Source organism: Anopheles cruzii, chromosome 3, assembly GCF_943734635.1.
Source record: "Anopheles cruzii chromosome 3, idAnoCruzAS_RS32_06, whole genome shotgun sequence".
NCBI lineage: Eukaryota > Metazoa > Arthropoda > Insecta > Diptera > Culicidae > Anopheles > Anopheles cruzii.
Window position 1 is genome coordinate 3,267,673 of NC_069145.1, and position 16,314 is coordinate 3,283,986.

The following is a 16,314-nucleotide window of genomic DNA, read 5'->3' on the forward strand; positions in this document are numbered from 1 at the left end:
CCAAATTAATAATTTATTGCAGCAAACGACGGCGCCACACCTTGTCGCGGGCGCTTCGAACTGATGGAGTGGAGAGAAGTTACGTCTTACATCGTTGTCCCCGCCGTGAAGCCCTCTGAAATGGTGCCCCATTATCCCGGTAGCGGCCGCAGAGCTGCTGTAACCAAAGCGTCCGCCAGTATGGGGACAACCGAACCGAGTTAGTAACAAACAAAAAAAAGGAGACAAACAACAACACTGGCCCGGAAATTTACGAGCCCCAACCGAAAACTTTTTGGCCCACCCCAAATGATTGCACTCACTTAGCGCTCGGTGGTGGTGGTGTCACCACGGGGGGCTCGCGGTCCTCACGCCCTGCAAACGACAGTTCTTGGGCAGTTTGTGGCAGGAGATGATAATATAAAACGAATTACTTACGCTTCGGCATCGTCCCTGGCTCGGTCGGGGTGTCGGCATTTGGCTGTGGCTGCCGCCGAAAGAAAGATTAATGCAAGTCAACTCAAGGCAAGGAAAAAAGGAACTCTGGAAACATTCGGATCGGTATCATTACACGCGGAACACCAGGCAGCGACGACGGGAAATGGAATAGCCAAACTGTGTGTCTTTCGATAGTAGAACATAACCGAACTACCGTGGAACTTTTGGCCCAAGGAATCGCACTACTCCGTGAGCCGTGGCCTTTCTTCGTGTCCGTAGAGTGAAGCGGAAAAAAGGCCACATACACAGATTCCGATTGTAAACCAATTACATTGGCGCGCCAGAAAGTAATGTTTCCCCTGCCTTTCATGCTGCCCCGGGAATGTCCTTAATTGTCACCGCGCACAGGAATGTGCTCGAAGTTTGGAATAGTTTTGTTTTCCTCGGAATAACATTCAATAAGTGGAGGTTTTTTCTGCGAATTTTCCGGTTATAATAACGGTGGACAGAATTTTCGCCTTACACTTCGCTTTTCATTGCGTTTCACCGTTTCGAAACGTGTCTGAAAAGTTAGCCCATGAGATGGTAATTGAAGCATTCGCCGCCGCTGCAACCACGCTTCGACACTTGGTGCGGTGTTTGTTTATAAAAAGTAATCCGCTAATTGAAGATTATTCAAATGTTACTCTTTCCAGTCGGCTTCCAGATTATCCAATCACCATGAGTTGAAACAAAAAACAATGTGAATAAAGGTTAAACGACAATCCTCTTTTTCGCTCGAATGTTTTCAACATGTGATTATGCAAAGCAACGCACGAATCGCGCCCGATCAGCCGAAATTTCCTTGAAATCATTGAATCGTGTGCTTTGCATACGTTCCGCAGAAACGTTCTCGTCGTCTGGTACCAACAACCGAGCGACGGGCTAATCCACAAATAGGATTAGGAATCGAAATTTCGGATTAACCGATGCCCGGATGCTGCGGCTGCTGTTCACATTAATCAACGCATGAAGATGGCTAGGATCCTTGCATCATAAGGCTAAACAGCAATAAATTTCTTGAAGAATTGGCGAAACAATGGATTGGAAAATGGATTCACTGGTCTCTATGGTAAGGCCGGAGATGCATCCTCGCTGCTTTTCTCTGCATGCCTGTTGGAGCTGACCACGGCCCCAGGGCACCAGTTGCAGCCAGGGGATCCTGTAAACCCCTTCCCGCGAAGGTACTATTGGAAAAATCAGTGCCCCGAGAGTACCTGGGACAAATGGTAGTCCACGTGTCCATGTTTCCTGCTTCGACTTATTTCCTTTGAAATATTTCATTACACAAGAAGTTTTTCGTCATAGTTTCGAGACAGTGCCGAAGTAGCTTCCCGCGAACAGAGTAGGTCGTCGTTGTCACGCAGCTGGCAATGGGTTCAATTGCCGAGACTTGCGTGAGGATTCCAGATTGGCACGGGGCGAACAACTTCGCCCGTAAAAACACAACGTTGCAGTAAGCAACACAGGGATTAACACTATCTTTGTTGCAGGCCAAGACCGCTCGGACCGGTTGCCATTACCGGATAAGATAAGGTTCTTCTAGAAGTCTCCAAATTCAACACAACCCCAACTTTCGACTTGAAACATTGTAAGCCACAATTCTATGCCGTTCTCGGCAAATCGAATTCGAATCAGCTTCAATCGGACAGTGGCAAAAAGGGAAAGCTTGGCCAAACTTTCCACCGACGACGAGGCCGGCCGCCTTCTTCCGGTCAATTTCCTTATCGACCGATCGTGTTTAGTCAGAAAACTAGAAATCAATATTTGAATGATTTTCTATCTCCGACTAGCTGGGGACGGGCGAGCCTCCCAGATCCAGCGGGTTCTCTGCATAATTCATTGCGCTGATGATACGCATTTCGTTTCCTTTTCGATTTCTCGGAGGAACTACCATCGGAGGCTGACCTCGTGCGGTTTGTGGCTTTCTTTGGCAACCTTTTTCGCCAAAAAACTTCACATCCCGTTGACACATAAATAATCGACGAGCGTTTCGGGGCCACCGACTGTTAATTGTTGGCGAATATTTGGCCGATTAATAAAGATCTATTGTTTTATGGCGCGGTGGATTTATCGAACACTCGTAGCCCGACCGGTGACTGTTGCCACGGCGCGGCTCTACTCGGCATCGACCACCGCAGTGCCCACTAGTGGATACCAGTGAAGAATTAAATACATAAATCACGTGCCGCTCTCGTAGGGCCGTCCTCCCAACTCGCAGCAAGCTCCTCCAGCCTGGACCACCGGATGGAATTCTCCGTCGCAATGGTGTCGCCTGTGACTTTTGCAAAACTCCCAGCAGCCCCACAATGATAACAATGTTCGCCTGCCGGGCTGGCCTGTCGATGCCAATTCCGGTGGTCCTTCGTATTTTCTAATAATTCCCCAAGACCCGTACTGGACGTGGGATGGTCGGGGGCCGGTGGCCGATCCGATCACGTTCACACTCTGCACACCATCGTTGTGCCCGGGTTGGTGAGTGTTGTTGGTAAAGTGAGACCTATGATTAATTAATTCTACTCGGCCCAGCTCGACCCCCGGGTGTCGACGTGTCGTCGTTGTAAATGAAAAGTATCAATTCACGCAAGTAACACGCCAGTTATTGGGTCTTTGGGAGTGTTTCTTGTCGTGCCGGGGATTAGATTAAACTTGCGCTCTTTGCTAAGGATTCCGCCCTACCGTAAGCCGCTTCTCCGGTTACACACGTCGAAATGGTTCCGCGTTGCTAAATTAATTTTCTTGGCCCCACCTTTGCCCACCTTGGCCCAGGTTTAAACGAATTTACCGTCAAAAGACCTCGACTCAATTTGATTCTTTATGTTCCGTTTCAGGTCCCGCGTGCCAAATCTGTGCCTTATCGTGCCCCGGTTGGGGCCCGTGTGGGATTCTTCGGCCGACTTCGGGCCCAGGGATATCCCAGAAGTAGGATTCGGAGAGAGCGACATGTTGCAGCCCGGACAGCTAGCAAACGGTAGCCAGCTACGCCAACCAGCCGCCGGATATTGATGTGTCCGGATGTGTCCTACCATTCGACTCTGCTGGAGGGCTGAGCAGCGAGCATGCACGTTACAGGCCGACCGACGGCGGCGGCTTCGGTGGTGTGGAGGTGGCCACATACCACATTCCTCTACGTAAACACGCTACTCATGCTGCTGCTGCTCCTGCAGCACGGTAAGTCCGCAGCACGACCAGACCCCGACCGGCATTGTTGGTTGGTCGTAATTTAAAAATTTCGAAATGCGAGCAGAGGGCACCCCAAACGAGGTCATATAGTTTTGATTTATCACTTCAACGTCAGCTCCATGGAGCGCGGTGGCCCCCGCCGAGGATTGGGCGCCGCCTGTTTAAACATCCGCCGCCATTTTTGCTCCGGAATGAATCCTCCCGAGCAAAATGAGCGGGCGCGCGGCTCCCCTTTTTCATCACGCCTCCCATTTTATCCACTTTTTACAGCCCATTCGGTCCGGGGACTGCGCAAAGGCAAGCTGGTGCTACCGAGCTCCTACACGGCGTACGGGGACGATCTGGACGTTCAGCTGCACACGGAACAGACGGCAGAGAGCCTCGCTGGGGAGCCGCGGTTGAAGCTGCAGATATCGCGGTTCCAACCGGCGGCGGCACCCGGTGGTACCGTGGACGCGGTGTCGTCGCGAACCACCTTCGACATCCGGCTGGACGTGAATCACAACGTGACGCAGATAAAAGTGCCGTGCCACCACTTCCTGCACGGAGGCACCTACGAGTTGGCGGTGCTGGACGAGGGGACGGAGGGGACGTTGATCGATGAGCGGTTGCGACAGCCGCTGAACGTCAGCTGGCCCCCGGCACGGCTGTCCATCGTGCCGAACCGAACCGAGACCTACCCGGAGGCGGTGAAGATACGGGGAACGCTCGAGTTCGCCGACGCGCACTGTCAGCTGCCCGCCGCCGCCAACCCAACGCTGGACCTGCCCGAGCTCTGGCTGGAGTTGCTGTACTGCGGAAAGTCCGAGGGCTCATGCAGCGATGGGTCCGGGTCCGGGTCGCGGGCACAGATACTCTACACCGAGCAGGTCCGAGGACTGCCGCGCCACCGGGAGATCCACTTCCGGTGTGATCTGTTCGGATTGGCCGGGTTCTACGGGTTGCAGCTAAAGTCACGCGCCGCGTTCGTCGATCCGTCGTTGGGCGCTCTTCTGCAGCGCACCACCAGGGCGCTCCTGCAGGCCGATTGGAGCAAGCAGTACGTTTTCACGGTGCACACCCGCAGTATCTTCCCGTGTGATCCGCACGGACCAGGGATTCGCGTGCTATTCCAGTACCCGGCCTGCATCCTGCACCAGGCGGACCGGGTCCGCGTGTACGCCAAACTGCGGGCCGATGTCCTGTCGCTCGTGCCGCCGACATCACTCCACTACATCGCCGAGCAGCGCGTCTCCAAGGGCCAGCACTCGCTGTACTTCGAGTGCGACCTGTTCTACGAGAAGTTCGTCGAGTACTGCTTCGTCTACGTCAGCCAGGCCATATCCGGTGCCGTGGCGGACATTCGGATGGACTGTGTGCCCACGCTTCCGGTCACAGGTGACTATCATTAAATCGGTCCGGTCCCCGGTCGCCAAATTAAATTTTAATTTGACGTTTTCGGCCCAATTGAGTGACGCGGGTGAATTAATCAAATTTCGATGAAACCAAGCGATTTTTTGTGATGGATTCGCTCGGTTTGTATTGTCTAATAATTCAATTCTTTCGCCGCTCTCTCTCCGACCACCCAAAAAGCTTCCGACTCGGGCGGATGGGGTCCCTGGAGCAACTGGACGCACTGCTCAACAACCTGTCGGGGTGGCATCAGGAATCGCTATCGATTTTGTGACTCACCACCACCCCGCTACGGTGCCAAGTTCTGTGAGGTAGGTACTCCGTCGGGAGTCGGGCTCAATTGGTACTCGGTACTTAAAATCTTCGCCTTCGCCGCTTGGTGGTACCAGCTGCAGGTATCGATTTTTTTGTGCCGTGCTGTGCCCCTTAATGATTGCCCGACCACCGACATGCAACACGTCGCCAGTCGAGGTGTTCCTCTACGGTAGAAAAGTTTTCAAAGTGCTGCGCGGCGCAAAACATTTAATATCCCCGGGAACGCTCTTGCCGATCCAGTGAACAAAGGCAAGGCAAGGGCAGCAGCTTGTCAGGGAGCCTGGCAGGGAGTGGTGGATGTCGTAAAAATGGATTCTAATAAACTGGAGCTACGGCGGACGCACCGGCCTGTTTCTGCAATCTGGAATCCCAGGCCCCAGGTTGCTTTTCGTCAAAGCCGTGGCCGCTTGGCTTATGTGGCTCGGACGTGCTGCCCGGCCCGGGTAATCCATCGGGCGAAATGTAATCAACATCAGGCAAATACGGCCGGCTGCGACTACACAGTACGACTCCGTCACGCTACCACCGCAGACCGGAAGTGGTGGGAATGTCCAGAGGGCGACACCGGTGGGTCGAGTTGAAGGTTTGGCGCGAAAACGTAGAAAAGGAAAATCGTTTTATTATTATAGTATTTGGATAAGAAGTGTGCAGGTTGTAGCAGAAACCTGAAAGAACAAAAAGTAGTTCCGAGCTTTTTGGGTGAATTTAAGAATTTGCAACGAAGCTTTTTGTGCTCCTCTTGATTTTATCTCTCCTGCCCTTCTATTAAGGTTGTAAAGGACATCAAAAATGCTTTTGAAGCGCCCGATGGAAGTAAAGTGGTCGACAGTGAGTGGCTATTAAGCTTTGGCTGGAATAATTATCCCCATCGGAGTGAATTAAAACCGGCAAACCTGCCTTACCCGGTACTATGTCTTTGCGTCATGCCAAACAATATCAGTTTATTTGAGTAAAATTAAACATTCATTGTGAATCACGAAACTTCCAGCATCCTAAGTAGCCCAATTGTTGCCATGATCAATTTGACGTTACTACGTTACGGTACAATTTGGCACACGCGTTACTTGGTGACACCTTGGTGCACCATTGCAAGAAATAAACAAAACCGTTGCAGCACATTCTGGGAAACGAACTTTACGCATCACCTAACGACCGCATTGGCTTCGCACTGCCATACGGTTTTATGCAAAAAACAAAAGAAAATAAACAAACACCTCACTGAAGTTATGTAGACGTTCGTGTCTACGCTATCCGTACGAGTTCCGTGCAGACGCGAGTTTGCGTGCAAAGTCCGCGGTACGGCCGCCACCACCACCACCCGGTCCTGACCGCTGACGAGACAGAGTTTCCTCACGGGTGTTAGAACAGAAAATTTAATCAATACACCACCGCCATCGACGCGGTGGTTGCCAAGGCAAGGTGGATCAAAGTAGGGCTTGCTTGCTAGGTCGGCGCAGTCCCGCCGGGGAGCGAAATTGTCCGTGGCAGTGTACAGCGCGATGCCGAAGGAAAAGAAACCGAAGAAGCCGAAAAAGGCGGTCCCGGAGATTCAGCCCGTCGACGGGCTGAGCGCCGTGGACCGGCAGTTCTACGAGATCACCATCAACGATCTGAACCAGAAGCTGGCCCGCCTGCGGACGCACAACGTGAAGATCGAGGAGCGCAACGAGGAGCTCGAGAGCCGCCTGAAGCAGATCGAGGAGGACCGGGCCGATGTGACGGCGTACCTGGACCGGACGCTGCAGGAGAAGGTGGGCACCATCGTGGAGCTCGAGGACAAGCTGAGCGAGCTGTCGAAGGTGCGGGACCAGGAGAACGACGAGTGCCTGCGGCAGATTAACACGCTCGACGGCAAGTATCGGGCGATGCACGAGCAGCTCACATCCGAGATCAAGCTGCTGACCGGGAAGCTCAACTCGATGGAGGAGTTCCGGTTGCAGCGCGACGAGCTGATGGCCAAGTTTGACGCGCAGGACAGTGAGCTGAAGGAGCAGAACAAACGGCACAAGTCGACGCTCTACGAGATGGAACGGAAGGTGATCCTGGACAAGGACCGGCTGCGGAAGGACGTCGAGAACAAGCTGCTGCAGCTGTCGACGGAGTTTACCAAGTCGTCCGAAATCCGGGTGGCCGCCCACACGCAGCGGCTGGTGCGCGAGAACATTGCGCTGAACAACGAGATGGACCGGATGATCTACACGCAGGAGCGGCTTCAGAAGCAGCACACCGAGCTGCGGAAGCAGAGCACGGAGCTGCGGAACCAGGCCAACATCGATGTGGCCGAGCGGCAGCGGCTGATGCAGACCTGCCAGGAGCGGCTCGAGACGATCGAGAAGTTGACCGATCAGTTCGAGACGCTCGTGCAGAAGAACGCCGAACTGAACGCGTACCAGCTGCGGGCCGCGGAGCTGGAAAGCGAGAACAAGGCCACCCGCAAGGAGTACACGCACCTCCGGCAGAAGGTTCGCGTGCTGGAACAGTACATCCACTACATCAACTCGGATCGCCAGACGCTGCGCAGCGAATCGGAGCACCACCGGAAGGAGTTCGAGCGTATCGCGGACGTACTGAAGACGGTTCGTTATACGGTGCGGTCGGCGTTCAAGGGCGACGAGGAGGACTCGGACCTGCCGTACCAGGAGATCAAACGGAAGCGGCTGATCGCGGACCTACTGAACACGCTCAACGAGCTGGAGATGCAACCGCAGGTGGACCAATCGGTGGAGACGATCGTGGCGTCACTTCCGGAGCTGTACGATCAGGGCGACCTGGGCGTTATTCCACGCGAATCGATGGACACGATCCTACGCAAGACGCACGGCTACGACGACCCGGCCAGCGATTCACCGATCATCAGCTCCAGCACCGACCAGGCCGTGCCAGGCGCGGCCAATCTGGCGGGCGACGAGGCGGAAAAGTCGAGCGCCGTGACACTGGATGCCGAAGACGGCAGTCAGGTGGATGGTGGCGGTGGGGCCATCATCGATGTGGTCAGTGGGTCACGGCTCGTGTTTCACGATTCGAATGAATCGTTCGAAGATGCCGAGCAGCCCAGCGCAGCCGTCGACGGGGGCTCAGGGGACGATCCAGACGATGAGGAGTGGGTAGAGGAGGGTGAAGAGGAGGATGAAGGGGAGCTTGGTGATGATGAGGCCAGCCAGCAGAGACAGTCCCAACAGCAGCAGCAGCAGCAGCAGCAGTACCCGGACGGAAGCGTCGTGATCGTCGATGCACCGGAATCGATCGAGGATGAAACGATCGAGTTTGCCGGTTCCAAGAGTGATTCGGACTGAGGTCTGGTGGTCGGTTGTTCCTTTTTCGGCACAGGGGTGGGCCAATAATTGTTTCGATGTTGGTGTGTCTCGATCGCGATATTAAATAAACACGAAATTATAAGATGAAGGCAGGCTTCTTACTGGGTTACTCTAATCGACTCCGGGATGCCGTATCTCTCTCTCTCTCGGTGCAGGGTCCATCGGTGCAAACGGAGCGGTGCGGTCTGGAGAGCTCGGCCGACTCCTGGGAGTGTATGTTTAGTCCGGCAATCGGTAACATCAATCTGCCGCTGGAGATCGAGGACGTAAACACGGAGATTGGGCCCGGGTGCCGGTGCGGATGCGTCATCCACCTGGGGATGGTCAAACCGAAGCGGCTGCTCGGGTCTTCCTCGCACAGCTGCCCCGATCGGAGCCTGTGGCTCATCAAAGGCGACGACGGGTGCCGGATACGGTTCACGGTCGATTTTCACAAGTTCTCGTGCGACGGCCAGTGGCTCAAGATACGGGACGGTGATTCCGTGGCGGACGAGCTGATTCTACAGTACGGTGCCGGTGACCAGCCGGAACGCGAGGGCGGTGGGGCGAGCGGCGTAGCGGAAGCGTCCGCCAACATGCTGCTGGTGGAGTTCTTCTCCCGCAAAAGCGACGACTACGAAGACGCGTGTAACGCCGGCTTTCTGGGTCAGGCGGAGCAGATCAGTAAGTCCGTGGTGCGGAACACGGTTCCAGTGAAGTCAAGATAGTAACGTTTGTGCCATCTCCCAATTGCAGAAGTTACGCAGCCGTTGTTGGTCACCAGCAGCAACAGCACCACGATCGCGAGCAAAGTGATCATGCCCATCGTGCACAGTCTGCAGGGCTACGCACGGTTCACGGTGGCCCACGTCTGTGCGATCGTTTTCATCTGTTTCATTGTGATCGTCAGCTTTCTGCTCGTGCTGCAGTACATCTTTCGCTACCGAAAGTACGAACTGGCCACGCACCGGATGGAAGCGATGGATTCGCCGGCCCACACACTGTTCGGTTCGAGCCAATCGGTCGGAGGAGCGTCCGCACCGATCCAACCGCGCTCGAGGGCCGTATCGACGACCACCCTGATCTCGGAGATTGTTTCGTACGTCAAGCTGCGCCCTCGGACCATTACGACCGTCAAGCATGAACGGTTCCGCGAGAGTGTCGAGTACGCGCTGGAGTCTTCGGTACACAGTGGCCACTCGGTGGATGCGATTGCTTCCGACGGCAGCAACGAGGTGATCATGGAGCTGCAGATACGGAAAGCCGGCTCTCTGAAGCACGCCGAGGCGGAGGACGGCAGCGTCAGCCCACCGGCTCTGAACGATCTCGATCATCCCTCCGCGGCCTCAGAAGAACAGCCGGGTCCGGGGTCCGTGCGGACGGACCGCACCACGACCGAGCTGACGGATGACGAACGGTCGACGACGGAACTGAGTTCGGCCTACTCTTCGCTGAACCGCGAGAAGACGCCACTCGTCACGCGAAAGTTTGGTGACACGGCCCGCAGTAAGTTCCGCTGCGGTGCACCCAAATCGAATGCTCGTCTAACGTCTACATTTATTCGCAGGTGATCAGGGGCTCGTCAAGAGTGCCACCTGCCTGATGGCCACCAGCACCAGTACGGCTACGTTGACCAACGTGAGCCCTTCGGATGTGGTAGGTTTTATGCACCCCCTTGGCACTCCGGCATGTTGCCACTTTAATCTCTACTCATCGTTGCTCAGGAATGCTGTTCTCCGCCGGATCCGGGCGTGATCAGTCCGGCGCTGGTCCGCCGGAGTCTGTTCTATCGCACCCGCAACGCCAAGGACAGCAAAGAGAAGCGAAACCTACAGAAACTGTTGGCCGGATCGGACTTTTCGCTTGGCGCTCCCTCAGAGCAGGACATGGAGCTGGACTACTACGACTACAACGTGATCAATGCGGGTGCCGCACCCGGTTCGTACCTCGGCATGGATCCGGCCTTTCTCGTGTGGATCCCACCGCTCGACGACGCCGACGAAGAGGAGGACGGCCACGGCCACCGGCGGGACAGTGTGGACGGTGAGGACGATGAGCTAACGGAGCTGGCGGGCGGTGGCGGTGACGATAGTGGTGGTCGGCCAGATGGTCGTAGCGCCAGTGTTACGCCCAGCGAGGAACTGATACGGCAACTGGCGGAACAAAAGCGCAACGACTACATTATCGTGTCGAGCAGCATCTCCAAGAGTGACATTTGCTCGGAAAGTGATGGCCAATCGACAACGGCGCTGGACACCGGCCGACACCAGCCAGTGGAACGTCGGAGGCGAAGGCTACACGATCTGATTGTGGTACGCCGCGGTAGTGGTGCCAATGGAGCGAATGGAGGTAGCGAATCCGGCGGTGATGTTGGCGGTGGTGGGTCCGGAAGTGGTTCGTCCGCACGCAAAAGCTCATCCGACGAGTCGACGGAAGAGCGCGAAAAGGAGACCTCCTTCACCAAGTCGTCGCCGACGCTGGACAATAAGCAGATCAGTGATTTCTACGAAATGGCAGACATTGCGTTCGCGGACGATGAAGCCGACGAGGACGAGGATGAGGAGGAAGAGGGAGCGGATCAGAAGCGTGCTACGCTGTTGCCGGGGTCGGGCACTAAGCGCACACCGAGTTCTGGGAAGCTGATCGCCGGAAGCAAACTGGAGCCTGGTGAGGGCGACTATTGCACGAAGGTTCGAATCTAGTCCCAGTGATTGGGTGGTGTCTAGAACTGGCCGAGGACGATGGGACCGAGGGGTTTTATGGAAGTACAATGTTCAAATTTGCACCATATCGATCAGAATCATCAACATGTGGTAGAGTATGTGCCACCCCGAAAGAGGGCGCTTCGAGTGCTGTTCTAGTCAACCTATTCGCGAGGCGGCGGCGGCGCCACAGGCGTTGCCAAAGGCCGCCCCTACGATCGTGAAACTCACAATAGTCCACATCATTTTGAAACAAAGAACAACTCTTCATATATCTGTAGATCCGAGAGAGAGCGATACTGGCCCACGAGCCGCGCCATTTACTCAACGGCGGCACAGTTCGGTCACTGCCACTTTCCGCCACTCCCCCCAGCTAATTCCAGCAGATTTTCTTGCATTGTCCCCCGCTGGCGTAATCGTCCCGCGTAGAAAATTGTACCCTTGGCCGCGACTGACTACTGACCAACTGTAAATATATGTGCTGAAGGAGTGTCCCATAGCATCCCAAGGCTCAGCTGCTTTCTGCGGATTTCTCTAGTGCGTCGCGTGCTTGCGCTATCCCCACGGCGCGGCGCAACTTTGGCCGTGTGCTGTATTTAGGAGAAGAAAAACGTTGCAATTAACCTGTGCTTACTTTCGATGCGCTTAACATCTATATATACGATCGCCTCCACCTGTGTAGCTATGTAGTGTGTAAATGTGTACATTTTATTATTTATTTTGGCATTTGGCAATTGCTTGCCGGTAGTAGAACACAAATGTGCGGGTCAGACAGAGAGACAGTAAAATGCGAAGCCTTCTCTTTGGGCAAACTATAAATTGGGAACCAATCAAAAGCGGACGGGCGAAAATTTAGACAAAAAACACGTTTCGTTATGTTTCTGGGGTTTCTCCTTTTCTGGCATGTTTTGTACGCATAGAAATAAAGTATAAACAAACGAAAGTGAAGAGAGTTGTTTTCGATTTCCAACTTTGCTTTATGGCGGTCCTCTTTTGAGAAGACGAGTGCTTCGAAGTAAGAAACGCCACACACACGCTTCGGAATCATCGTAAAAAAGGTTTATTTGTAGAAAATGTTCGTTCATAGCAAATCACTAATAAAATAATCAAATTAGTATTACGACCGGCCCCCGATTAGTCAGCCGTTCGGTCTCTCTCTCCTCTGTCTCTCTGGCTCTCTTGGTTTGTTTTCGTTCCTTCCGTTTGATGGTTCCAAACAAGGACTGGCGCAAAAATGCGTGTTGGCAAAAGCATGGGGGCTAACAGTTAAATGCATTTGACTTCCTGGGAACTGGGGCAAGAAAGAAACGCGCGGCTGTGACTGTAGCGAATACCGGTTACTAATACCTTTCTGGGTGCTTCACGAGAAAACGGAAGCCATGAAGATCGAAACTGATCGGCGCAACACACACTCGCACACAAAAACACACAAAAAACGCATACTTTGTACGGTGACCTTAATGACGGAAGATCCGGCTCAATCAGTCGCCATCCTGTTTCACGCTTCCGTCTCGGACGGGTCGGACCAACGTGCGTGACCACAGCAAGGCAAGGTAACGAAAGGAACTGATAACAGAGAAATAAATACGACCATTGTGTACAGCGTAAAAGAAAAAAAATGGTGGTGGTGGTGCTGGTGGTGGGCTGCAGTTTGTTGTCCCGGGCGGCTCTGTCGATCACCTTGATGCTCGCTCGCTTTTTTGGCCATTTTCACATTTTCTCAACACTCAGGCGAATCGGAGGTTTAGGCAACGTTTTCAATGTTCCAAACCTTCGTGTTACAGTCTTGTCCGGTTGAAATCAGTGTTTCGTTGTCCAGCCATACCAGCCCGTTAATCTGTGACTGCGGATGGGCATCTGCAAGCAAACAGCACGTAGGGCAGACAATGAATAAAAGACGCCTAGACTGGGCCAGGTCGGTCGGCACTTACTCTTGATGATCGTGTGTTTGGCCGGACTGGCCACGAACCAGATGATGATAGTGGTATCGAGCGATCCGCTGGCCACCAGCTGCGAATTGGGCGAGAAGGCGACACAGTTCACTCGGGCATTGTGGAAGCCCCATTCCTTGTTGTGGGCCGGCTGTAAAAGACCCCGCATGGCTTATGAGTTCCCCCTTTGGATAGACTCCCGTAGCACTACCTTACCTTATACTCGTCCACACTGTAGAGGATCACCTTACGGTGCGCATCACAAGCGACCAGCAGCTTGTTGTCGGGCGAGTAACGGCAATCGGTAACCGGTCCGAGGTGTTCGAGATCAACCTTCGGCACCAGCTGGCTGCCATCGAACGAGTAAATGTGCACCTTGCTATCGTCCCCCCCGACCGCTACGTCCTTCGTTTCCGCGTTGATGCTCACGCAACTCGATTCGTACGCGATCGGAAGGGTCGACACCTTCTGGCGGTCCACCAGCACGGTCAGCTCCTTGACACACCCGACCACGATCGTATTGCTGCCACCATCACCTTTTTGAATGTCCATACCCCGCGGTTGGCATGCCAGCTTCATGTCCACCCCGGTGTACTGATTGCCCTCGACACTGATCTGCTTGATCGAGTCGTCGATGCCGGCCGTGTACACGAAATCTCCCGCTGCCCGGATGTCGTTGATCTGATTACCGTGGCCGATGCCACCAACCCGGTCGTTGCAGCCGCTACCCGAGTTCCAGTTCGTTACGGCTCCGTCGTGGCTACCGGTGTAGATCGTGCTACGATCATCGCTGACCGTCAGCACCGTGATCGGTTTGTTGTGACCCTTCACGATGCGCAGCGGCTTCGTCGGATTGTTCACGTCGAGGTAGTTAATGAACCCGGACAGGGACACCGAGAGGACGTGCTCGCCCTGCCACAGGCACGACACCTGCTGATCATCGACCGTGGCGCCCATCGGGAACTCACTGATCAGCGTGCGCGTCTCGACGTCCCACAGTTTGCAGGACTTATCGCCGGAACAGGTCAGCAGCTGCGTGCCGTCCGGCTTCCAGGCCACACCGTACACACCGCCACTGTGCGCCGGGGAACCGACCTCTCCCACCAACTCGGACGTCGTTCCATCGTACAGGAACACCTTCCCGTCGAACCCTGCGGAAGCGAAAAGATGGCCACTCGGCGAGTAGCGGACCGCCTGCACGAACCGCGTGTGGTCCTGCTTGGTCATCTTGAACTTGAACGGCGGGCCCTCGAACACGCCGATCGTATTGTCCTCGCTCCCGGTCACAATGCGGAACGGCCGGGCCGGGCGAAAGTCACACGAGTTGATCGGTTTCGATTGGCCCGAAATCTCGCCCACCGATGTGCCCGTTTCGGCCATAAAGACGTGCCCGAACCGTTCCCGACCCTCGCCCACGATCACGATCCGCTGGCTGTCCGGTGACCACGAGATGTCCTTGATCGGACCACCGATCGGTTGGAACTCGTTCTTCAGTATGTGCTCCTTGTTCACCGTGTCCCAGATCCGGATCTTGCCGGACTGATCGCCAGAAGCGATGTAAAACCCACTGGGGGAATATTTGGCCACATTTACCGCACACGAGTGCTCCGTGTAGATGTCAGCAATTTCCGGATTCTAAAAAGATAAGTTTAAACAAACAACGTCAACCTGGCAGGAGAAAAGTAGGCTCTTGAAGACTCGGCTCAGCCCGACTTACCTCAATGTTGCGGATAATGACCGAGTGACCGTTGGTGTAGAGGAAGTTTTTGCCCTTCGGATCACCACCCAGCACGATCGGTTGGCCTCGCTGTGTTCGGGGCAATGTCGCGTAGGTGAATTCTGTTGACGGTGATGGGAAAAGTTTTAAACACTAAAGTACAGTGCTGAGAAATGGAATGGCACCAAAACAGCCTACTGCCCACCCCACGCGCAAAACAACAAACATCCTAGCAAACATTGCATTCGCTGTGCTGCGCTCGAGTGACCACGCGTCGTTTATGGATTTTGGTCTCGCAGACAACACCACACCACTGCTGCCTCCATACGAGTTTCGTCACGCCAGCAAGCTTTGGAGCGTGCGATTCGAATTCAGCTCACTTTCGGCCAAAACGAGCGGTCTTGTAGCGTGTTTCGCAACTGCATCTCGAATGCACATGCCGATTCCATGGGACGCATCCAACCACCGGCTGCTCTGCCCACAACGGCACTCGAAGGTTTATTTATAAATCGTTCCCCCTTCTATTTTGGCGGGCGGATCTTTTTCTCGCTTTTCCGCATTACGACTGTGGCAATGTTGGGTGCTGGCGAAACGAATTTCCTCCTTTGGACACATCCATGCCTACTGCGATACGATAGTCTGCCGAAAGCTGATGCGAAAAGGTGACGATAAAACAAGAACCAATCAGTGAGTTCATTGCCTTTGTCGAGCCAAATATCAGAGCCCAGCCCAGTAAAATGCCGTTTCACAATCGATGACGAGGCACGCCGGCCGGGAAGCGCATACGTGCAATATTTTCGTTCACATTATTGGTTCCGCTGAAATATGGGCCACACAAAGTCCCACCACCATAGAAGGGAATTTGCACACCGGACAGTAAAGGAAATAACTGTCAGAGCCTGAGTAGAGGCGCGGTGCCATTGCCTTATTTGGTCACACACAAAACAGTGATTCCGGTTCTCCGGTGCCGCGGCCGCCGCTGCTATCACTCATTCGATTATGATTCGCTTCCGCACACAGGAAACGCTAAGCGGGGCGCGTGAGTCACAGCAATCGTACGGCCGCTTCGAATACTTACTATTGGAGTATGCCATGATTTTGCACAATCCAAAATCGTTCCGGAGCGCTTCGAAGGGTTCAGGCACACACGCACACGCAAAATTCTGTCGTTCACTCGGACACAGCGGAAACTATCGCTTCAATAAGTTACTTTCTTTGCCGACAACTCGAACGGTACTGGGCGATGACGTTTCGCCAAAAACGCGGAGCACTCAACAGTGTTCGCCGGGAGCGCCCACAGTTGAGTGCGCAGTATTAGCACATTT

General features: G+C 54.3%; 3 protein-coding genes across 3 annotated transcripts; 2 read left to right on the top strand and 1 right to left on the bottom strand.

Annotated features, from left to right (window-relative positions):
- The first annotated feature begins 3,515 nt into the window (after positions 1–3,515).
- Positions 3,516–11,341, top strand: LOC128274857 (uncharacterized). The gene is made up of 7 exons (XM_053013188.1): positions 3,516–3,627; positions 3,910–5,016; positions 5,212–5,342; positions 8,816–9,323; positions 9,396–10,145; positions 10,207–10,295; positions 10,364–11,341. The coding sequence occupies exons 1-7, from the start codon at positions 3,516–3,518 to the stop codon at positions 11,339–11,341; spliced, it is 3,675 nt and encodes a 1,224-aa protein (XP_052869148.1).
- LOC128273409 (cilia- and flagella-associated protein 157) lies at positions 6,846–8,639 on the top strand. The gene has a single exon (XM_053011363.1). It carries the CDS (start codon positions 6,846–6,848, stop codon positions 8,637–8,639), a length of 1,794 nt encoding a protein of 597 aa, XP_052867323.1.
- Positions 11,342–12,385: 1,044 nt separating the features above from the next.
- Positions 12,386–16,210, bottom strand: LOC128271724 (actin-interacting protein 1). The gene is made up of 5 exons (XM_053009346.1): positions 16,068–16,210; positions 14,990–15,111; positions 13,489–14,907; positions 13,273–13,423; positions 12,386–13,198 (listed from the first exon to the last, which is right to left on the bottom strand). Exons 1-5 carry the CDS (start codon positions 16,081–16,083, stop codon positions 13,086–13,088), a joined length of 1,821 nt encoding a protein of 606 aa, XP_052865306.1. The 5' UTR covers positions 16,084–16,210; the 3' UTR covers positions 12,386–13,085.
- Positions 16,211–16,314: the final 104 nt, after the last annotated feature.

Coding starts and splice junctions, on each gene's coding strand:
- LOC128274857 (XM_053013188.1), top strand. CDS start 3,516: ATGCACGTTACAGGCCGACCGACGGCGGCGGCTTCGGTGGTGTGGAGG. Junction 9,324..9,395: donor GGGTCAGGCGGAGCAGATCA/GTAAGTCCGTGG, acceptor TCCCAATTGCAG/AAGTTACGCAGCCGTTGTTG. Junction 10,146..10,206: donor GTTTGGTGACACGGCCCGCA/GTAAGTTCCGCT, acceptor ATTTATTCGCAG/GTGATCAGGGGCTCGTCAAG.
- LOC128273409 (XM_053011363.1), top strand. CDS start 6,846: ATGCCGAAGGAAAAGAAACCGAAGAAGCCGAAAAAGGCGGTCCCGGAG.
- LOC128271724 (XM_053009346.1), bottom strand. Junction 14,908..14,989: donor TCATTATCCGCAACATTGAG/GTAAGTCGGGCT, acceptor TTATCTTTTTAG/AATCCGGAAATTGCTGACAT. Junction 13,199..13,272: donor CAAACACACGATCATCAAGA/GTAAGTGCCGAC, acceptor GTTTGCTTGCAG/ATGCCCATCCGCAGTCACAG.